This window comes from Anomaloglossus baeobatrachus, chromosome 2 (assembly GCF_048569485.1).
Source record: "Anomaloglossus baeobatrachus isolate aAnoBae1 chromosome 2, aAnoBae1.hap1, whole genome shotgun sequence".
Lineage (NCBI taxonomy): Eukaryota > Metazoa > Chordata > Amphibia > Anura > Aromobatidae > Anomaloglossus > Anomaloglossus baeobatrachus.
In genome coordinates this window covers 428171119-428195261 of record NC_134354.1, presented here as the reverse complement: position 1 = coordinate 428195261, position 24143 = coordinate 428171119, and the positions used below count along the sequence as shown (strand labels likewise).

At 44.7% G+C, this 24143-nt stretch overlaps 1 protein-coding gene across 1 annotated transcript in view; it reads right to left on the bottom strand.

Moving 5' to 3' along the window:
* Window positions 1–1807: 1807 nt before the first annotated feature.
* LOC142289816 (uncharacterized) overlaps window positions 1808–24143 on the bottom strand; it is a 199707-nt gene continuing 177371 nt past the window's right edge. Inside the window, exons 7-9 of the mRNA XM_075333744.1 lie at window positions 15575–15743; window positions 1984–2162; window positions 1808–1858 (exon numbers count right to left, since the gene is read on the bottom strand). Of these exons, the coding sequence (XP_075189859.1) occupies window positions 1808–1858; window positions 1984–2162; window positions 15575–15743 (399 nt within the window). The remainder of the gene's footprint in view (window positions 1859–1983; window positions 2163–15574; window positions 15744–24143) is intronic.

The window sequence follows — 24143 nt, the reverse complement described above, 5'->3', positions numbered from 1 at the left end:
TTTAGACTGGAAAACCCCTTTAACATCCACCTCCTCTCAGTATTATAAGCAAGGAACTTGAATACAGCAGATTACAGTTTGAAGATCAGGAAAGCATCTAAGTCTTTATGGAGGACAGTCCCAGTCTATGAGAGAAAGATAAACACTAACCCCAGACTTTGCAGGAAGAAATAACAAATAACACATTCAGGGGGTCTGACTTATGGCCCCCTCATCAATCACAAGAATAATGAAGCAAAAAAACTAGTATTGATCTCTGTCACCTCTAAATTTTTCCTGCATAGAGTTGCTCGGTCACTCAGATGTGTAGTTACCAGAAGGGGGTGGATATACTGTCATATTGTTCCCACTTGCATAAAAAACGGACAAGTGCAATGCGAGAAAAAAAACTGCATTGCACTTGGATCAATGTTATCCAATCAGTCAGTGCTGATTTGAGGAAAAAAAATCACAGCATGCTGCATATGGCCATGTGTATCGTGGGAGACTCGCCAATGCAAGTCTAAGGGGGCAAGAGGAAAATAAGGATGGCACACGGACCATGCGTATGTCGTCCGTTTTTAATGGATACATCGCCATTCTGCATCATAGAACACTGTAGATGGACCTTTAAATGATTGTAAAAGTTATTGATAGAAAAAACGTATGTCCTACAGATGCTAGGTGAGAAAAAAAAAATTGCACATTGGCATAACACTCGCATGACATTTGGAATACCAAAAGGATTTCACTCGTCCCACCTTTCTGGGTGAGAATGGACCAATTTATTTTACGCCAGTGTGAACCTACCGTAAGGCCGAGATCAATAGCGGATAACAACCAATGCAATATGCTAATGACATGTGGCTCAAACTCTGCTGCGAGTGTGAGCTGAGCGTAATTCACTGGGTTCTGATTCTCTCGCATGTGAGACCCGGATCACAGGTGTGGAGCAGGAGAGATTAATCTCTCCATCATCTCCGTTGCTATCAGACTGTACTGATGTCATTCGAGTGCATTCTGATGTTTCACACGCTCCCATAGATTTGTATGGGTACGTGTGATCTGGGGCTCGCTGAATAACCCACCATGCTAACATTTTTTCCTCAGTTCGATTAGAGCTGAGGGAAAACTTGCAAATCTGACCTGAACACTGACTAACAATGGTCCAAGTGTAACACGAAATTTTCCCGCATTGCACTCGTCTGATTTAAACACTAATGTGAGCGAATCCTAAGGCAGGCTTTACACGTTGCGACATCGCTAGCAATTGCTAGCGATGTCGAGCGCGATAGCACCCACCTCCGTCGTACATGCGATATCTGGTGCTTGCTGCCGTAGCGAACATTATCGCTACGGCAGCTTCACACGCACATACCTGGTCGGCGATGTCGCCGTGACCGCGGAAACATCCCTCCTTCAAGGGGGAGGTGCGTTTGGCGTCACAGCGACGTCACCACGACGTCACTAAGCGGCCGGCCAATAGAAGTGGAGGGGCGGAGATGAGCGGGACATAACATCCCCCCCACCTCCTTTCTTCCGCTTTGCTGGTGGAGGCAGGTAAGGAGAGGTTTGTCGTTCCTGTGGTTTCACACACAGCGATGTGTGGTGCTGCAGGAACGACAAACAACATCGTATCTGCAGCAGTAACGAAATTATGGAAATGAACGACGTGACACAGATCAGCGATTTTGTACGCTTTTGCGCTCATTCATCATCGCACCTAGGATTTACACGTTGCGATGTCGCAACCGGCGCCAGATGTGTGTCACTAACGACGTGACCCCGACGATATATCGGTAGCGATGTCGCAACGTGTAAAGTCCGCCTAACTCTGAGGACCATAAAGTGATGACATATTCTGGTGATAGCACCATCCCTATAAGATGGGTAAACACTAATTCAATAATAAAAGTTGAATGAAATGTTTAATCATTTAATAGTGAGTATTGTAGGTTAAACTGAATAAATATCATCTTCCAGTATAAGATTAAAAGTTCATACCTTTGGGTTGAAAGTCACATTCCTTGGAAAACTTTCTTGAAGATGAATAAACAGCTCCATATCCGCGGTTTGCAGGGTAGTCATGACTTGTTCAGCCATCGAAAAAATCTCCAGCCATGAAGGGAATATATTTTTAATCAGAAGATGTAGATACATGAATAATTCATACGGATGCTCAGCTGAAAAAGCAAAATATTTCTTTCACTATCTAGATATTAACTCTGGGGAAGTTGTCAATTACTAAACAATAGAAAATTAGGAAAATAAATAAATTGTATATGCCAATAAATTAGTTCATGATTCCCATATATTAATTGTCTCAGACAATACAAACTGCTCTTTATTCAGTGCAGTGATCTTGGCTTAAAGTGTAACAGTCGTTTTCATTTTTATTTAATAAATCAATAATATACAAGAAAATAAGCAACTTTGTAATATATCTTATCGGGGAAATTTGCATCTTTCTCTTCCAGAACTGATCAGTCTATCAAAATTGTTACTGATGAGATTCTGTGACGATGAGAGGAGGGAGGAGCTAGAGGCAAAGGGAGGAACTAGAGGCAGAGAGAGGAGCTAGGGGCAGAAGGAGGAGCTAGAGGGAGAGGGAGGGACTAGAGGCCGAGGGAGGAGCTAGGGGCAGAAGGAGGAGCTAGATGCAGAGGTAGGAACTAGAGGCAGAGGGAGGAACTAGAGAGGCAGAGAGAGGAGCTAGGGGCAGAAGGAGGAGCTAAAGGCAGAGGGAGGGACTAGAGGCAGAGGGAGGAGCTAGAGGCAGAAGGAGGAGCTAGAGGCAGAGGGAGGGACTAGAGGCAGAGGGAGGGACTAGAGGCAGAGGGAGGAGCTAGGGAAAGAAGGAGGGGCTAGAGGCAGAGGGAGGAACTAGAGGCAGAGAGAGGAGCTAGCAGCAGAAGGAGGAACTAGAGAGAGAGGGAGGAACTAGAGGCAGAGGGAGGAGCTAGGGGCAGAAGGAGGAGCTAGAGGCAGAGGGAGGAACTAGAGGCAAAGGGGAAAAGCTAGGGGCAGAAGGAGGAGCTAGAGGCAGAAGGAGGAGCTAGAGACAGAGCTCCTCCCCTCCTGCCTCTTCTATCTCCATATAATCTCATCAGTAACAGCTGCCATCTCCTAAGTAATGGGAAAGTCTTCCCTGAATCCAGATTTTACCGCAGAATTGAGATATATTACAACATTGCGTATTTTCATGTGTTTTACTGATTTATTAAATAAAAAATAAAAAGGCGGTTACACTTTAAGTCAAAGACTATTAAATTACTGCACTGAATGAAGAGCAGTTGTTTATGCTTCAACCCCTTCACAATCTATGATGGACCCATACGTTATGGTTGGGAAGGGGTTCCCGACCTATGATGTATTGAATTGATACGTCATGGCAATCATGCAGCCACTGTGACTGCAACAACTGTGATTGCATGAAGGTGTCGGTTGTTTCTGACGGCAATGGGTCTCGTGGCTACAGTGGGTTTCACCACCCTCCCGCAGCTACGATTGCTGTGATTGGCTGTTCAATCCTGAACAGCCCATCAGAGCAATTCCAATGTTTCAGGCAATGAAATTGTCTGAAACATTGAGGTCCAGCTATGATTGGTGCAATAACAGCACCGTAGCCAGGCTCATAGGTTGAAGCCTGGCTACCAGCCCCAGCACTGATTGGAGCAATCATTGAATGACACACAATAACTCCAATCAGAGAGCAGAGATGCGGGCTGACCATACAGTGACCGCTCTGCTCTGCCTCATTCCTACTTGGAGACGTAAAGAGAGTGGTCAGTGTGCTGTTCTACTGTGGATCTGTTGGAACGTGTGGTGCCACAAGCTTTTTTTTAGCCTGTGCCACCATTGATTGTGCTGCTGCTGCTGTTGCTGCTGCTGTCTCAAGAACACTGGTTTGGAGTGGCTGCAACCTAGCTGGTGCTGGTCTCTACCAATCCGGTATTCCCTTTGTTCCAGTGCCGGTGTAGTGACCTGGCGAGTTTTACTTCCATGCACCCGTCTGTAGTTGGTGGGCCCCCATGGCCTGAAGTGTTTTGGGGTCCTCTCGGTTGTCACAGTCTTGGCCCGTATGGCAGGCAGCTTGAACCTCTCTTGGGTCTGACCTCTGTCCCCGTTCCCAGGTTCCCTCTTTGCTGCTGTACCCCGGACACTAACGTCAGTGAGGTCCTTGATGGTCCCCTCACTGGGCAGGTTTTATCAGGTGAGCTTGTAGCGTCCTCATGAACTAGGGCTCTGCATCCCACCGGTGCTCGGTCCAGTGAGTACTCACACCGTACTCTCCCTGGTCCCCTCAGTTGTCACAGTCTTGGCCCGTATTGCAGGCAGCTTGAACCTCTCTTGGGTCAGAACTCTGTCCCCGTTCCCAGGTTCCCTCTTTGCTGCTGTACCCCGGACACCAACGTCTGTGAGGTCCTTGATGGTCCCCTCACTGGGCAGGTTTTATCAGGTGAGCTTGTAGCGTCCTCATGAACTAGGGCTCTGCATCCCGCCGGTGCTCGTTCCAGTGAGTACTCACACCGTACTGTCCCTGGCAACCGTACTGCTTTTTCTCAATCAGAAACTTTACACTCTCCGTCTGAGTACTGACTTCTGACTTGACGTCTTACTGACTCCACGTCTAACTGACTTCTGTCTGACAAGATGTCCGTCTCCCATCACTCCACTGACTAGCCCCTCTTCCTCCCAGGTTTCTGACTAGTGGATTGGATGAGTCATCCATCAGTTCCATCTCTAGCCTGCTACCCAGTCTGGTGAAAAGGGTATGGATTTGTGTGTGTGTTGTGGTGTTTACCGGCACTGATCTTCCAGGAATCTGGGGTTAGATGTAGTACCCTGTGGTACCTGACACCCAGGGTTGCCACCCATGCATGCATGCATCCTACCGCCACTGAACCACTTATCAGTGACACACAACACTGGTCGGCATATGTGCTCACTTTTGGCTTAGGACTTTTTTTCTGTCCATTTTTTCCCCCTAATTTTTGCACCACATCCAGGCGTGCGTCCTGCAGCCGCCGAGCGATTATCAGTGACACACATCATTGATCAGCGTCTGTGCTTGCTTAAGGTTTAGGACTTTTTTCTTTCTTGTCAATTTTTTTTCGTCATCTTTGCACCATATCTGTGCGTTATGTCCTGCAGCCATTGAACAGTGATCAGTTACACAGCACTGATCAGCTTCCTGCTGTGTTTTTTTGTGTAAAAAAAAAAAATCAATGAAAAATAATAATTCTGATTAGTTGATAGGGCTAGATTAAGGACAGTAAAAATATACTGTAGTAATCAGCATCTAGTACAGTATTTTGTACTGAATATAGTCAGGTTTAGCGTCAGACAGCGGACGGTCCTAAGTAGAGATGAGCCACCACCCTAGTGTTAGAGTTCGGTTCGGTTCGTCGAACGGCGGGTGTGTTCGAACGTTCGACGAACGATCGTCGAACACGTTCGAACACCTTCGAATACCATTGAAAACAATGGCAGGCAAACACAAACACATACAAACATGCACAAACACGAACGCACACACAGATATTATGCTCACCTTAGCTTCCATTCCATCGCTGGCCTCCTGGGACTTGCAGTTCGCCGGTACAAGATGTGTATCGGGTAACCATCGCGGCGACCCATGCCGGAACCTCCGCTGACGTCAAAGGCAGGAGCCGCTTGCCTCTGATTGGCCAGCGCGCTGCCTTTGAGTAGCGTCTGACAGAGGAAGTTCCTCTCTCGTCGTGATGGTTACCCGATACACATCCTGTATCGGCGAACTACGTGTATCGGGTAACCATCGCGATGAGGGAGGAATTTCCTCTGTCAGACGCTACTCAAAGGCAGCGCGCTGGCCAATCAGAGGCAAGTGGCTCCTGGCTCTGACGTCAGCGCTCTGTCAGCGGAAGTTTCGGCATCGGTCGCGATGGTTACCCGATACACATCTGGTACCGGCGAACTGCAAGTCCCAGGAGGCCGGCGATGGAATGGAAGGTATGGTGAGCATAATATGTGTGTGTGCGTGTATGTTTGTATATGTTTGTGCATATGTGGAATGGCACAATAGAGGACCAGAATGGGACATTTAGCAAGTTGTGGAAGGAATTGTCTGCATTGCAATGATTTCCTATGGGAAATCTTGCTTTGCTAAACGAGTAACTTGGTTAACAAGCATACTCCCAGAACGGATTGTTCTCATTAACCAAGGTTCCACTGTATGAACATTGAATGACAGTATTACTGTGAAAAGCCAGTTACGCTTTTGGTGATCGAACCGTTATCGAACATAACCTCGAACTGTCGAACTTGAAGCTAATTGTTAGCATTTGTCGAACGACTCGAACATCGCCTAAAATAGGTCGAATTTGAGATTGGCGAACAGTTCGATTCGAACACCGCTCATCTCTAGTCCTAACTAATTTTTCTTTTACTGACATTCATTGAGTATCTGTAATTTTAGAATTGTAGTGGAAGATTCCTGTAGTACTTATACTACACTTTTTTCTACTACATTAAATTATGGTCAGTGTGATTTAGTTGCGGTCGCTCAGTAATTGTTTTACTATCGTCCATTTAGTTAGGTTTTTTTTATTGTACAAAATTTTATTTTATGTTTATATTTTTCTTTCTGGAGTCTTTCCTCTATTCTTTTTTATTTCTTTTTTCTATCCTAATAAAAAAATTATATCAAACACACATCTGAATAAAATTTGATTATTTTACACGCACGCACGCACGCACGCACGCACGCACACACACACAGCCACCCTGATAGTGAGGGAGAGGATTCCACCTTCCTTTATTTTTCCTCCTCCTTCTCTTCCTCCAGTCATACCAACCCCCCACGCAGACGTTTCCAGGACACTAAATGAGCCAGCGCCCTCCGTTAGTGACCATCCATCCATCTTTAGTGACCCCCTATGATCTCACCTCTCAAAAATCATGAGTCCCAGATTCCCAGATTTTGTGGCCCAATAAGGATGACTGGTCCAGACAAATTTGTATGCCCAATACTTTTTGACCCAAAACTCCGCTTAATCATTTTCTAACTGGACTCCCATAGACACAGTAGAAATGATGATGTTTTTGGGCCTTGTTCTTCCCATGGAGATAGTACAGAAGCCAGAAATTCTGCATATTGGAGTGTTGGAGTATTGGAGTGTTGATGTTCCACATAGCTATGACCTGTAAATGTTTTAAGGCCATTCACAAACTTTTGCACTTCAAGGATAATTCACAATGTCCACCCTGAGATTACCCTAATTTTACCGACTTTTCAAAATTTGGCAGTCACTGATCACTTCAGCAACAAATTTGCTGAAGTATACATTCCCCAAAGTGATATCTGCATGGTTGAGTCCCTAATATATTTCAATGAGAGGCTGAAATTCCTGCAATACCTGCCCAGTTAGAGGGCCAGGTATGGAATTAAACTCTACAAGCTCTGTTAGTGTATATCCAGGTACACCCACATATATAGGGTTTATAAAGGGAAGGACACCCGGATTAAACCACCTGAATGACCACCTGTCCTTGACCACCTGTCCTTGGAGTGAGTGAGAAAATTGTGTGGGACGTGGTGCACCCACTGCTAGATCAGGGTTATCACCTGTACATAGATAACTTTTACACTAGCATCCCTCTCATCAAGTTCGTCTCTGGCAGAGCTACTGCCGCATGCAGTACTGTGTGCAAAAACCAGAGAGGCGTCCCTAGGTCAATAATAGAGCAGCTGCTTTGAGAGGGTGAGAGTAGAGCCCAAGGTAGTGACAACATGCTTAAGGTCAAGTACAAGGACAAGAGGGGTGTCCTTTTCTTGACCACAATACATGTTGATGGCAGCATCTCCACTGCTGCATGAGCTTCATTTACACACGTTCACAAACCAGACTGTGTCCTGGGGGTACAACATGAACATGGGTGGAGTTCATCTACCTGCTCAAGCTCTCCAGCCCCACAGTGCCATTATATTGCTTGCTGGAGTAGCGAGCGGAAGTGGACCCACTGGACCACAAGGAGGACCTGGGCTTGCCCTGATGTGGGAGGAGCTTAACTAAGCACCTATTGGGTATTCACAAGAGCCTTAGATGGTGAGGATGGGCTTGGGTTGTTCAGGGACAGGGATGTTGGTTCTTAGCCAAAGCTAAGATGTTGTACAAAAAGCTGGCGGGCGGTGTACATCACATATAACTATGTGCTATCACGATGTGCGGGCTTGACCAGCACATTCCTTCAGTTCCAGGAGGTAGTGATCAAGGCCCTAATGTTTGGAAGTCAGGAAGGAGCAGGCCCCATTACTTCTGGAACTGAAGGTGCCCATATAGGTCCCTCAAATGGCAAAGAAAGGAAGGTCGCAAAAAAGTGCTGAGTGTATCACAGAAGGGGAATAAGAAAAGACACCTCTTGGCAATGCAACACTTGCTCCCCAAACATCTGGCATGTGTATAAAAAAAATGAGTCAAAGTCTACTACACGTCCACGGATTACTAAATTCCCATATGCCAAATTGACGTACTCTACTCTATACAACTCACATGCCAACTGACGCATTCTACAAATCTCACATATGCCAACCTGACATGCTCTACACAACTAACATATACTAACCTGACATACTCTACACAACTCACATATGCGAACCTGATGTACTCTACACAACTTTCATATGCCACCCTGATGCACTCTGCACAAGTCACATACTGTATGCCATCACATTATAAAATTCCCATACTGGGAAAACCCTAGATTAATTTTAATATAGGATCACTTATGGGGGGGGGGTTTACACTTTTTAGGCACATCAAGGGCTCTCCAAACACGACATGACAACCGCAGACAATTCCATCACAACCTACACTCCAACATGGCATTCCTTCCTTTCACAGCTCGAAAGTGTGTCCAAACAGTAGTTTACAACCACATATGGGGTATCAATGTACTCAGGAGAAATTACACAACAAATTTTGGGGTTCATTTACTCCTGATATCCTTGTGAAAATGAAAACATTTTGGGCTAAAACAACATTTTTGCATTTTTGGAAAAATGAAATTTGTTTAATTTTCACAGTTCTATGATGTAAAATGATGTGAAGCACCTGGGGGTTCAAGGTGCTCACCACATGTCTAGATAAATTCCTTGTGGGGTCTGTTTTGCAGAATGGGGTCACTTATGGGGAGTTTACACTGTTTATTGACATCAAGGGCTCTTCAAACATGAAATGACACACGCAGACCATTCCACCAGAATCAGAGCTCCAAAACGTCACTCCTTCCTTTCTTTTTATCATTTTTTTATTTTTGAAAAATATTTTTTTTTAAATATTTTACAACCATAATACAATTACAGAAATAAAGGGAACAGTCCACAGGTACACTCCTTCCTTTCACAGTGCGACAGTGTGTTCAAACAGTAGTTTCCCACCTAGTTTCCCACCACATATACGGTATTGGCGTACTCATGAGAAATTGCACAACAGGTTTTGGGGTCCATTTTCTCCTGCTATCCTTGTGCAAATGAAAAAAAATACATTGTAAATTTCTGTGAAACAGCTGGGGGTACAAGGTGCTCACCATACATCTAGATAATTTCCTTGGGGGGATCTAGTTTGCAGAATAGTTACATAGTTACATAGTTACTTAGGTTGAAAAAAGACCTAGGTCCATCTAGTTCAACCTTCCTCCACCAGTTCTACATTTAGTCACTAAGTCATTTATAACCAACAATGTTTTGTGTACTGAGGAAATCATCCAGCCCTTGTTTAAAAGCGGTTATAGTATCTGCCATTACTACCTCTTGTGGTAGGGCATTCCACAGTCTGACTGCTCTAACTGTAAAGAACCCTTTCCTATTTAGGTGTCGGAATCGCTTTTCTTCTACTCGAATGGGGTCACTTGTGGTGAGTTTCCACTGTGTGGGCACATCAAAGGCTCTACAAATGCGACATGACACCCACAAACCATTCCATCAAAATCTGTGCTCCAAAACATCACTCCTTCCTTTCAGAGCTCAACAGTGTGTCCAAACAGTAGTCTCCCACTACATATGGGTTATCGGCGTACTCATGAGAAATTGCACAATAAATTTTGGGGTCTAATTTCTCTTGCTATAAAACAATATTTTTTTTTCATTTTCACGGTTCTATATTGTAATATTTTGTGAAGCATCTGGGGATTAAACGTGTTCACTACACATCTAAATAAATTTCTTGTGCGGTTTAGTTTAAAACGTGGGGTCACTTTTGAGGGATTTCTACTGTTTAGGCACAACAGGGACTCTCCAGCGCAACATGGAGTCTGCTAACTATTCCAGCCAATTCTGCGTTCAAAAAGTCAAATGGCGCTCCATCCCTTCCAAGCCCTGTTGTGCACCAAAACATTGGGGTTCCACCACATATGGGATATCAATGTACTCAGGAGAAATTGCACAACAAATATTAAGGTCTATTTTCTCCTGCTACCCTTGTCAAAATCAAAAATGTGGGGTTAAAGCAACATTTTGAGTGTAAAAATGAATTTTTTCATTTTCACAGCTCTATTTTATAAGATTCTGTGAAGCAACCGTGGGTTATAAAGTGCTTAACACACATCCAGTTACATTCCTGGCATCCAAAATGGGGTCATTTGTATGGGGTTTCCACTTTTTAGGTACATCAGTGGATCTCCAAATGCGGCATGGCGTTTGCTAACGATTGCAGCCAATTTTGCTTTCAAAAAGTTATATGGTGCTCCTTCCCTTCCCAGGCCTTCAGTGCACCCAAACAGTGGTTTTCCACCACATATGGAGTATCAGCGTACTCAGGAGAAATTGCACAACCAGTTTTGAGGGACTTTTTATCCCGTTTACCCTTGTGAAATGAAAAAACTAGGATTAAAGCAACATTTTTGTGTGAAAAATGTATTTTTTCATTTTCAAGGTTCAACATTTTAAAATTCTGTTAAGCACCTGGGAAGTCAAAGTGCTAATAATAATAATAAATCTTTATTTCTATAGCGCCAACATATTCCGCAGCACTTTACAATTTAGGAGGTTCATATACAAACAAATAACAGTTATAGAAAATACAATAATTGGAGTATGGAAAAAAGACAACCCTGCTTGTGAGAGCTTACATTCTACAATGTCTAGATAAATTCCTTGGGGGGTCCAGTTTCCAAAATGGGGTCACTTGTGGGGGTTTCCACTGTGTAGGCACATCATCAGGGGTTCTCCAAATACAACAATATGGAGTCCACTAATGATTCCTGCCAGTTGCATTCAAAAAGTCAAATACCGCTGCTTCCCTTCTGAGCCATGCCATGTGCCTAAAAAGTGGTTTTCCACCATATATGGGTATCAGCGTACTCACGAGAAATTGCACAACAAATTTTGAGGTCCATTTTCTCCCTTGTGAAAATACAATCTTATGATGTCATTGCTTGGCACACTTGCCAGCTCTCTCGACTCTTCCTGAAGAAGCCACACTCTGGTGGCGATACGTGTTAGGTTTTCCCCACTGTGACCTCTTTGCCTTGCAGGTTTATTTGTATGCCGGTCCTATATTTATCTATGGCTTAGTTTTTTTCTACCTTGGTTTCTGGTTTTCGCAGGTTTTAATAGATATTCACTTTCTTATGCACTATCATGTTTAGTGATTGATTTTTTTTTTAGCTGGCGGTATTTTACCCCCATTTTGATCTAGGTTATCTGCATCACTCTTTCACTTGTGATTTCCCTGTTAGTCACGCTTATCTCAGTTAGGTTAAATCAGCAGCCTTTCTAATATTATATTACATAGAACTCATTTATACTATATATACCTACTTGGCTTCTTAGTCTTGTGTGCTGCAGCTGTCTTTTACAGCTATTTATTGCAGATCTGAGGGCTGTTTTAAATGTTTTTACTTGTATTTGTTGTTGGCTTTTCCATTTGTTATAATAAAATACAATATTCTTTGGTGATCATCCTATTGTGGCATACTTCTTTTCCCTGTATTTCTAGACACGGCAGTAGCTGAACGAGCCCCATACCCTAGGCAACTGAGTTGGGGAATGCCGCTGGATCTTGATATGGACTTTGTTGGAGCTGTGTGGGAGTTCTTTTGGGAATAAATTGGTGAACAAGGGAATTGTGCTGTCTTTATTTCTTTCTCCTTTTATGTCTTTCAGGTTTGCTTTTGTGGACTATTCTGGAGTTGTTGGATTACATTGGATGTTTATGGCTTTTTTTTTTAAATAAATTGATGAACGAGGCTAGAGTCAGGGGCTGTTTTTTTAAAAAATATTTTGTGTGCTTTTTTCTCTTTAAATCTACTTGGTTATTAATGGGGGTGTATGAGACACACCTCTCCATTACGAACCCTTGGGCTTGATGTCAGCTGACAATTCACAGTTGACATCAACCCCACAAACCATTTCTCCAATTGCCACCACTCCAGTGCAATTTGGTAGAGCCAGGCAAAGAGCCAGAATCGGCGCATCTAATGGATGCTCCACTTCTGGAGTTTCTGCAGGCTGCTATTTTTAGGTTGCAATGGGCCCAATAGCAATGGGCCTTCCCAGCCTGATAACACCATCCCCGAGCTTTCTGCTTTACCTTGACTAGTTATCAACAATAGGGGAGACCCCACGTTATTTTGTTTTTTTGTTTGTTTTTTAATTGTTTAAATAAATAAATTGAAAAAAAGAGGGTGGGATCCTCTCTCTTTTTAATAACCAGCCAATGTAAAGCAGACAGCTGAGGGCTACAGTCCATAGCTGTCTGCTTTACTTGCATTGGTTATCAAAAATAGGGGAAACCCCCATGTCATTTTTTGTAATTTAATTATTTATTTGGCTAAATAGCTGTTTAAGCTATGTAGCCAAGTATCTATTATCTAGCTATGTATTATCTATCTATTCATTTGTCTATGTTGCACATCTTTAACACATAAAAAAATCAATCATTTGAGAGTCACGTGTTTTCTTTCTCGTACATGTCACACGGATGTCACAGAGATAGCACATGGACGACCAACCAATGGCAAATGGATGACACACAAGTACACACGGATGGCCCAAATTGACCGAGGAATTTTTTCATTTAAATGTGCCAAAAACATATATATAGATTTGCTAATAACTATATGTAGTGATCAGAACACCCCATTTAAAAGTAAAATTTTAAGCAACATCTCGATACATACATGTGTGGCGCATGTCAGAAGCAGGTATATAGTGCGGGCTCATGGCATGAGCTCTCTTTATACCCAGCAGGTAATGGCTGTGTGTTACAGCCAGGACCTGCTGCTAAAAATCGAGGGTGAATAGGAATTCTGCCAGTGATTGTTAACCTGTTAAATCTTGCTCTCAAATTCTGACAGCAGGATGTAACATGCACCGGCAAGGGGGTCTGCCATTTTAAGTGTGTATCGGCGCACCCAAGAGTAACGTGATCACGGCTTGTCAATTTGTTGCTATGACAAGAGGGAGTACTTGCTATAGCGGCACTCCTTTGAAACCTGCCTGTGGCCGGCCTTCAAAATAGACAGTGATTTCTGTTATACACAGCAATGTTGTGGCATTGCTGTATATAACACAAGCGATCAGACGATTGCAGGTTATAGTCCCCTAAAGGGACTATTATTTCAGTAAAAAGTAAAAAAGATATTTTAAAAGATAAAAAAAACATAACACTTCAAATCACCACCCTTTTGCCACATTGAAAATAATGATAATAAGCCATCACACAGCACCATCAATCAAAAAATTGCTTAGAACACTCCTAGTACCAGTGTCAAAACTGCAATTTTTTTTACAGTTTGTGATATAAAAAAAATAAAAAAATACCAAAAAGTTTTTTAAGAATACATTTAACGTAAAAGTCTGCCTAAGGCCCGTTTCACACATCAGTGAAAAACACTGACGTTTTTCACTGGCGTGTAAAACACGCACATGTCCCTTCGTGTGCCGTGAATCACGGCACACGTGGGTTGTCTAAGTGCAATCCGGGCTCCGTTCTCCGTGGCCCGTGATTGCACTTAGAAATTAACTCAGCTGTGCGCGCTCCCGCTCTCCATGGTGCTGATCGCTCCCGCGGTGCAGCATCCGGCCGGCGCTGACCCCCCTCAGCAGCTGCTTCCGGGTCTGCTGTGTCGTGCATCATGAATATGCGCGACAATAATGAACCGGCTCAGAAGCAGCAAGCAGAACGGGTTGCAGAGGACATCGCTGGAGCCAGGTGAGTAAAAATGATTTTTATTTTAAAAGCACGTTTTTTTCTGGCACGTGTCTCACGGATCACACCACTGCGTGGTCCGTGGGACATCAGTGATGCCAAAAAAAAATGGACATGTCTCCGTGCGGCAATCACGGACACGCGGGTACACCGCACGGAGACATGTGCAATGATAAGTCACTGACGTGTGAGCAGGCCCATTCATTATAATGGGTCTGCGTATGTCAGTGATTCTGGTGCGTTTAAAAAAAAGCACAAACGTACCAGAATCACTGACGTGTGAAACAAGCCTTAAGCAGTATATCCACAATTACAATTAAGGACAAGCAATAAAGAATTTTTTATGCCCTATCAAACTTGTATCAGAAAGTGGTTCCACATAGACTTCAATTGCTGTGGATTTGCCTAGGTAAACTTAGCAGCAAATTAAAATACTAAGCTTGTGGATGAGTTTTCCCAAGTGCTACATACAGATTTGCAGTGGATCTTGACCGGATTTTATTCACTGAATGTATGGGACATCCCTATTCAAATGTTTATGCTTTGTTTACTATGTACTACATGTAGTGTTTAATATACACAGCAAGATTGAAGTATATAGTATAAGTGATCAGACAATCACAGGTTCAAGTTTCCAAAGAAAACATAAAAATGTAAATCACTCCCATTTTCTCTCCAAAAAAGTTATTAAAAAAATAAAAGGAATAAACATAAAAGTCAGATCTGTCAAAACATTAACTACATACTGTATATATATTAAGGTTTATGTTTATATTCATTATTTTTCTTTGTGTGTGTTTTGTTACCCTTCCCCAAAAATCCCAATAAAAATAATATGCAAAAAAAAACAAAAAACATTAACCCAATAGGTAGAAATTATAAAGAGAAAAAAATCAAATCACCAATTTTTTTTTGTCGATTGTAGTAATTTCCCATCAAAAATACAATAATAAGCGATCAAAACCTCAAAACCCCAAACTGGTTTCAGAAAAATGTGTCATTGTTTGTCAAAAAACAAGCCCTCGTACAGCTCCGTCAACTAAAAAATGGCCATGTTACAGTTCTAGGAACAAGTAATTTTTTTCTTTTCAGAAATTTCCAAATTTTTGTTCACCACTTAAAAAAGAAAATGCAAGTTTTATATTACTGAAATCAAACTGACCTGGGCAATTACACAGCCAGATGATTTTTACCGCAAAATTAACAGCATAGAAACAAAACCAAAAAATCCATTGCGGAACTGGGAGGTGAGTTGGAGGGAAGGATTGCAATTTCATCGAACAGACTGTTCTCCCTTTTTCCAGTTCATCACATGTTAAAATGAATGGTGTTATGTAAAAGTACAACCTGTCCTACAAAAAACAATACTTCATAAGGGTATGTTGTCAGAAAATAAAAAAAGTTACCTGGAGTTGGAGTTTGCCTAAATGCAATTTGAAGAGGAAACAGCCAATGGATAAGATAGGGCTCATATAAACCATTATAAACGTAGAGAACATTTAATGCTTTGCTGGACTCCTTAATCATTTCTTCATCTGATTCAAATGGATACATGGAGGGAGTGTTTCCAAATTTCTGTTAAGACATACAAGGATTAAGTAATTTTGTACCTGTCCCAGAACTAATGAAAATAATATTTGCTTAGAAAGTAAAGATTCCATGCTATATGCCATTATAAAATTTGGACTGTTTCTAAAATTAATAGTTATGCTGTTTATATAGGTATAACGTGTGGAAGAGCAGCTCCTGTACTATACATACTGAAAGTATTGAAATCTGGGAGTTAAATAAAGTGGATTAACACTTTGAAGTAACACTGGACATGAAGAGGTGAGCTCACAGAAGGAGAGCATGGTGAGTGAGAAGACATTCAAGATGGTGCCCACAAGCCATTTGCCATTAAGACAGCACAGAGTCCATACAATACCTGGACCAGTGCGGCTTTTCCTAAGACCAATAGTTGTCAAAATTCACCACTACAAAGACAGAGACATTATATTGAGGAAGGCAACAGAACTCCAAGATATTATTCTGAATATTCAATGAGTTTCTTTCTTCCCAGACTATTTGGGTTCAGTTCAATGGAAGCGGTCTCAATTTTAATATTTAAAGAAATCACTGCATCATGATTCCTCCTACTGGTATCTGGATACAGATAATGACATTCCAACCTTCCAAAGAAAAAAAATATAGGACCCGCAACCCTCTTGTATTAAATGAATGTACATGTGTACAAATCCGCTATGTAGCCAATATGCAGACACATATCATCATTATATATATATTTATATATATATATATATATATATACATATATATATATCTATATATATACACACACTCGGTGCAGCAGCATAATTTAAAAAATTGGAGTGCGGTTCCCCCCAATTTTGATACCCAGCCAAGGTAAAGCAGACAGCTAAGGGCTGGTATTCTCACGCTGGGGAGGCCCATGGTTATTGGCCTGTCCCCAGTCTAAAAATAACAGCCCACAACCACCCCATTAGACAGCTGTGAGTTCTCAAAAATCAGTGACCGAGGTTAGTAATGGGGAGGGTTCTATGAGACCATCCCATTACTAATTGTTTAAGTAAAAAGAAATAAACACAAAATACAGAGAAAAATTTCTTATCTATTTATTTAAAAAAAATTTTAAGGGGCGTGTCCAGGATGCTGAGCTGAGTGGACGTGGGGAAGAGGAGCTCCTGTTGACCCTCAGCTAAATCAGCACTTATCATAAGCACAAACCTACTCACCGGCTCTCAGGATGGGACCACGGAGGATTAAACCATCGCAGCAGGCATCGGTGGCCCCCCCGCTGCACACCACGGCGCTGGATACTTTCTTGGGCCTGGAACAGGGTCCAGGGGAGGCCCGGACGCCATCTTTCCAGGAGCATGGAGGGGAAATGGAGGCACTGGCCCGGCCTGCTAAGCAGCAAGAGAAGGAGGAGTGGGTGAGCGGGGACACAGGGGAAAGTGGAGGAATCTCTGCAGCAGTTCCAACAGGGAATGCCTTGGCTCAGCAGCCCTGCACTGCATCGGATCCTCAGGCACAGCAGCAGCAGGCCCAGGAGCACATAGTGGCTGTGGGAGATAAGGTGGAGGTCGGGGGGCAGCCCTCCCCACTGCCGGGAGAAGGGACTGCAGCCACAGCTGGTAATATCAGGGAACAGAGCAGCCTGCTTCCCCCCTCTGGGCCTCGGTGTGGAGATCAACCTTCCCAGCTTCCCCAGCACCAGACTAAAACTCCAGTGTCTATTACTGCAGGTGCTCACCTTAAAGGGCCAGACACCTTCTATAAGGACATGCATGATTTCATAAGTAAACTTCCTTCTAAAGAGGACTTTCAATGCCTCATACGTGAGGTTAAAGCAACTTGCAGGTCAGAAATAGCTGAAGTGAGGAGAGATTTGCAGCAATTGTCTAGCAGAATTGAATCCCTGGAGGAAGAGCATGACATCACCAGATCCCATGTATCAGAATTACACAAACTGGCAACATCGCAACAAAAAATAATGGAGGATATGCAGTCTCACATAGAGGATCTCGACAACAGAGGACGCCGTTGCAATGTCCGTGTGAGGGGGATCCCAGAGTCAGATGGGCCCGAGGACACAAACTCCATACTACAATCCATCTTTAATGAAGTGTTGGACGCTCCCCCTTCTAACATCATCAAGCTGGACAGGGCACACAGGGCTTTACAGCCGAAGAATTTATCCACCCAACCCCGGGACATCATTTGTTGCATTCACGACTTCTCCACCAAAGAACTGATCATGGCTAAGGCTAGAATGAGGCGCACGGCACCTGTGTTCAATGGCAAGGAAATCCAGCTTTTCCCGGATCTTTCTCGCATCACACTCCAGAAAAGGCGGCACCTCAAACCCCTCCTCACGAGCCTGAAGGAGCACCAGGTTCCATACCGCTGGGGTTACCCGTTTGCACTAACAGCGCGCAGAGGGGGTAAATCGGCGACCCTTCGCACTCCAGCAGATACCACTCTGTTCTGTGAAGCACTGGACATTCCAGCGGTCTGTATCCCAGATTGGGACTTGCAAAGGTTGGAAGGGCCGCCCCCTCCCGTGTGGTCCAAGGTGAGGGGTGGAGGGCGTGGGGCTTTGGGGGGGAGAGGAGGTAGGGGCCGCGGGTCGCCCCCCTCCCCGGCTCACCGTTGAGGACACTTCTTAACCTGGTTGGTGCCTATTTCTTATACCCTCTGAGTTCCAGTGGCTGAGCATGCTTTGTGATACTGTGACTCTCTCTACAGCAAGCCTCTGACTGTCCATTGTGTCATCTGCGGACCTCTGGGTCTGTTGAGCTGCATAAGGGGGGGGGCTGTAGCCACAATGATGCCGTGGGTGGTAGGGGGGTTGGCGGGAGCCTGGTCCCCTTACTTGGAGTTAGTGGTTGAGGTTTTTTGTTTTGTTTTTTTTTCCCTTGTTTCCTTTTGGCACGGGCCCGTGCCCACTGGACTGACCCCCGTGGGAGGGCTACTGGGGAGTGAGGTGGGTGGCTCTCTTAGCTCAGACGGGTTGGGGAACCTCCCTCTAGGTCTCTCCCTTCCGGGTTGACCCCCCGGGAATCTATGCCTAAGGTTTATGCATTTTGGTTAATGTTCTTAATTCATGTTCATTTCTATGTTTGTCCTTGTCTTCCCCCCTCCCCGATGTTTTTTCCTTATGTGTCCTTTCAGGTACCACCCCTTCTAGAGTCCCTGGGAGCTGCGGCCCTTTGTCGTATGGACCATCTCCTCTGGCCGGCTTCACAGGGGAAGTCATGCCCCCGACGGTATAGGTGTGCCATTAGCTTTTTCTTACTTCTAAGTTTTAGATATGACCCGCATTATCTCTCTTAACGTAAAAGGTCTGAATTCACCCCGTAAGAGGAAATTGCTGCTACAGGAACTGAAAACATCAGGTGCAGACATAGCCTTTATCCAAGAAACACATTTTGTGGAATCAAACACTTTCAAATTTGCGTCCCACCGCTTTCCCATCCATTACTCGGCTTACTCGGGCTCCAAGAGGGGGGGAGTTGCTATTTTAATATCCTCCAGTTGTCCTCTACAAATTACGGGTTCTCACTGCGATCCAGAGGGTAGATATGTGATTCTGGAGGGCCAACTGGGGGGATCCCCGCACATAATGGCCAACATTTATGCACCTAATGAAGGGCAGATACGCTTTCTTAAGAAAATACTCGATCTGATAGGCGGACTGGCACCGGCCTCTACGGTGTTGGGGGGAGACTTTAACATCCCTTTTTCGGAGGTGGCCGACAGACTCTCTGTGGGTGGACACCCTCCATCGGGTGCTTTGAAAAATTTGTCCCGGGACTTTCGTAGGCTCATTAGATCAGGGGCTTTATACGACGCTTGGAGGGTGGACCACCCGGGAGAGAAGGCCTTTTCCTTCTACTCGCATCCGCATCAGACGCACACCAGAATAGACTATTTTTTCATTGACTCACAGCTGCTGGGGCGTCTTGAGAGGGTGGAAATGGGATCCATTACGTGGTCAGACCATTCCCCACTCATAATGGACTTCAAGAAAGATGGTCCTCGACCTAGGCCTCAGCATTGGCGCCTTAATGAATCTCTGATCAAAAATCCCGACACTAGGGCCTTTTTAAATAAGCAACTGGTCGAATTCTTTCAGTTGAACACGGGCACGGTCACGTCGCCGGCAACACTCTGGGAAGCTCACAAGGCAGTGATGAGGGGACTATGCATTAGAGAGGGCGCCAGGGCTAAAAAGAATGCCACAAGCCAGCGGGACTCTATAACTGCCCATCTTAAGCTACAGGAGGGGAGACTGGCGGCTGCCCCATCACTGACTATTCTTAGGAGAGTCATCAGCCTTAGGGAAAAGTTGAGAGACTTGGCAATTGGCAGAGCAGAAAAATTGCTAACCTTTTCCAAACAAAGATACTATGAAAGGAGTAATAAGGCTCATACCTTACTCGCCAGGCAGCTTAGGGAGCGCGCTACATCCTCATGCCCTCAGGCTCTGCGCGACGAAAAGGGCACTATCCACTATCACCCCGCTTCAATAGCTGACATTTTTTTCAATTACTACAACAAGCTTTATAACCTTCCGGTTCCCCCGGGCATGGCTTCGCGCGGGGCTGGGGCACTTGGGGACTATTTTTCGGCCCTTGAGCTCCCTTCACTGCCTTGCGGAGCAGCCGCGGCTTTGAATGAAGAGATTACTACAGAGGAACTGGAGCAAGTTCTGGAAGCCCTGCCTGGCGGGAAGTCACCAGGCCCGGACGGCTTTACTTATTTTTATTACAAGGTGTTTGCGGCGGAGCTCCTCCCACACATGGCCGCCTTGTTTAACTCTTTCCTTCAGGGTGACCCTATCCCTCCATCCATGCTACACTCCCATTTAATCCTCCTGCCCAAGCCACCCAGGGACCCATTGGACTGTGCTAATTATAGACCAATAGCCCTTTTGAACTCCGATTTGAACATGTTCACCAAGCTCTTGGCGGCCAGGCTTAATCGATGGTTGCCCCAACTCGTGTATAAAGACCAGGTGGGTTTTGTCCCTTGCCGTCAGGGGGGGGACAACACCAGGAAGGTCATAGACCTGGTGGATGTGGCAAATCGGACGAAGCAACAGGCGTTGGTGTTGAGTCTAGATGCAGAGAAGGCTTTTGACCGCCTTGCGTGGCCTTTTCTCTTCAAGACAATGGAGGTCTTTGGGATCTCGGGTGGCTTTATGCGGGCCTTGAAGTCCCTGTATAGCGCTCCTACGGCCTCTATCAAACTCCCCCTCCACATCTCTAAGCCTTTTCTCATCTCCAATGGCACCAGGCAGGGGTGCCCCCTGTCCCCCCTCCTTTTTGCACTATGCATAGAGCCCCTCGCGGCCTCGGTCAGGAGCAACCCAGACATCTCGGGGGTCCTGGTCAGGAATAAACCGTTTAAAATCTCACTTTTTGCCGACGATGTGCTCATTACACTTACTAACATCCATGTGTCCCTTCCAATTTTAATGTGCACCTTGGGTAGGTACGGGAGCCTTTCGGGGTATAAGATCAACTCTAGCAAAACGGAGGCAATGCCCTTGAATCTCGACCCGGTGGCCCTGGATTACCTGCGTTTGAATTTTAAGTTTCGTTGGAAGACAGATGCGGTCAAGTACCTGGGGGTTAACCTCACATCTACTTATGATTCCCTCTATAACCTTAACTTCCCCCCCCTTTTCCGAGAGCTGAGAACTCTTTTGAGCAAGTGGTTCCCCCTCCCTCTTTCGTGGATGGGGCGCATTGCGGCGGTTAAAATGAGCTTGCTCCCAAAATTATTATATTTCTTTGAAACCCTCCCAGTTAAGGTACCAATAAAGGAGCTGAAGTCCCTTCAGGCGGCTATCCTTAGATTTATTTGGTGTAACAAACGTCATAGGGTGGCCAGGGAGGTGTTGATGGCTCGGAGAAACAGGGGGGGGCTTTCTGTCCCGGACATCCTAAAATACTATTGGGCGGCCCATCTTAGGAGGATCCCCTGTTGGGTGTCCCTTTGGGCATACAACAGGTGGACTGAGATTGAAAAACTTTGGCTGGCGCCTATACATCCAAACGCGCTCCTGTGGCCCCCGGCCCAGTGTGATTCGCCCCCCCCTCTTCTTGGACCGATGCAGTTCACTAGGGACCTCTGGGCATTTTGCATTAGAAGATTTCCTTTGGCATCCCCCTGCTCCCCTCTGGTGTCCTTCATATACCAACCCTTGCTCCCAAGCAGTCTGGAGTCGGACATGGTGCACCCCTGGCTCAAGGCAGGTCTATTCAGATTTGCAGACATTATAGATGGAAGTACAATGCAGATCCATTCCTTTGAGTACCTTAGAGATAAATTCTCTCTCTCTAATCGAGAGTTTTTCCAATATCTGCAGATCAGAGACTTGGCTGGCTCCTTGTTTGGCAGGGCAGGGGCCTCGATTCCCACAGATTTTGAGAAAATTTGCAGAAGGGGCACTGATACTAAGGGGCTGATTTCGGAAATTTACATTTTGCTTTCTGATTCACGGGAGGGGCCCGAGGGGTCTTTTCCATACATGCGGAAATGGGAGTCTCTATTGGGAAGGCGGATACTTCCTCAGGAATGGGCAGCAATCTGGGGAAACGCCGCCAAGACGTCAATATGCACACTATATAAGGAAAATATCTATAAAATTTTGCTATTTTGGTACCACACTCCAGATTTCCTTCATGGCATAGACCCCTCCATACCGGCTTGTTGCTGGAGATGCGGGGGAGGCAGGGGCACCATTCTGCACATATTCTGGTCCTGTCCAGGGATAGTCCCCTTCTGGGAGCGGGTTAGAGGGTTGATCCATAAAGTACTATATATAGAGGTTGATCTTGATCCCCTGATCTATGTTCTGGGTCTTGGGAATGGGGGATTGGGAAAAACGGCCTCTAAGCTTTTGTCCCACATCCTTACGGCGGCCAGATGCTTAATTGCAAAGAATTGGAGGCAGCCAGGGACACCCTCACTCCAGAGCCTCAAGTATAGATTACTGGACGTTAGACGCATGGAACATCTCACGGCACTATTGCATGACACAGTTGACCGCTTCCAGGCCGTGTGGGCACCATGGGACTACTTTGCGGGACAGGAGGATCTGTGAGACTGAGGCCTATGGGTCCTATGGAAGGAGCATGGACTCTTGAAACCCTTCCCTCTTCCCTCCTATTTCTCCTCTCCCCTCCTAACCCTCCTCACCTGTCCTGTCATTGTTTGTCTAGGTTCGATAAGAATTGTGAATTTTATGTTTTATTTTATGTATGAAAAACGTAAATTGAAAATCTCAATAAAAATTCAAAGTTTAAAAAAAAAAAAAAAAATTTTAAAAAGCCCCCTCTTTCTTATATTTATTAATCTCCAAAACACTCCTGCAGGTCCGATTTAATCCATACCACGACGATGCCAACTCTGCTACATCTGGGGTTGTAGTGTGCAGTTAAAATTAAAACACGCAACTGAGCACTGTGGCATCAGGGACACACTGACAGAGCTGCAGCTGTGAGAGCAGTGATGTCAGAGAGTTTACCTGAGGTCACAGCTGGTAGTTTCCACAGTACCCCAGCTGTAACCTCAGGCAAACTCAAAGAACTCACCTCAGGTGAGCTCTATGGATTCAATGCCAGATTACCAGCTTAGGTTATGTGCGCACATTGAGCATTTGGTTACAAAAAATCTGCATCTCCAGGCAGAAAAATGCAATGTGGTTTTGATGTACTTTTCTGCCAGGAGATGCAGATTTTGTGCATTTTGCAACAAATCTGCATCTCCTGGAAGAAAAACACATCAAAATCGCATTGCGTGAATCCAGTAATCTGCAATTGAGTTCACCTCAGGTGAGTTCATAGAGTTCGGCTGAGGTCACAGCTGGAATACCAGACCTGTAGGGGTGTTTGGGGGGGTGTTTTTTTTGTTTGTTTTTTTGTTTAAATAAAGGATTTTTCCCTGTGTTTTCTGTTTGTTTTCTTTTTACTTACTTGATTAGTAATGGGGGGCCTCATAGACCTTTCCCCATTATTAAACTCGGGCTTGATGAGTGCTGTGATTTTTTACAAAATACAGATTTCATTAACCTCTTATAGTACATCAATTGCCACCACGCCAAGGCAATTGGGAGGAGTCGGATAAAGCGCCAGGATTGGCGCCTCTATTGGCTGCAGCCTACTATTTTTAGGCTGGGGAGGGCCCATAACCATGGGCCTCCCCAGTCTGAGAATACCAGCCCCCAGCTGTCTGCTTTATCTTGGCTGGGTATCAAAATTGGGTGGGATGCCAGGCCGTTTTTTAAAATTACTTATTTAAATAATTTAAAGAAAAAAACACATGCTGTTACAGAGAGTGTGTGGGAGAAGCAGTGAATATTCATGAGATTTAATGAACGGACCCGGAAGCAGTGTGACAACTGCACAGAAACTCGGTAAGTATAATTGTCCTGCTTTA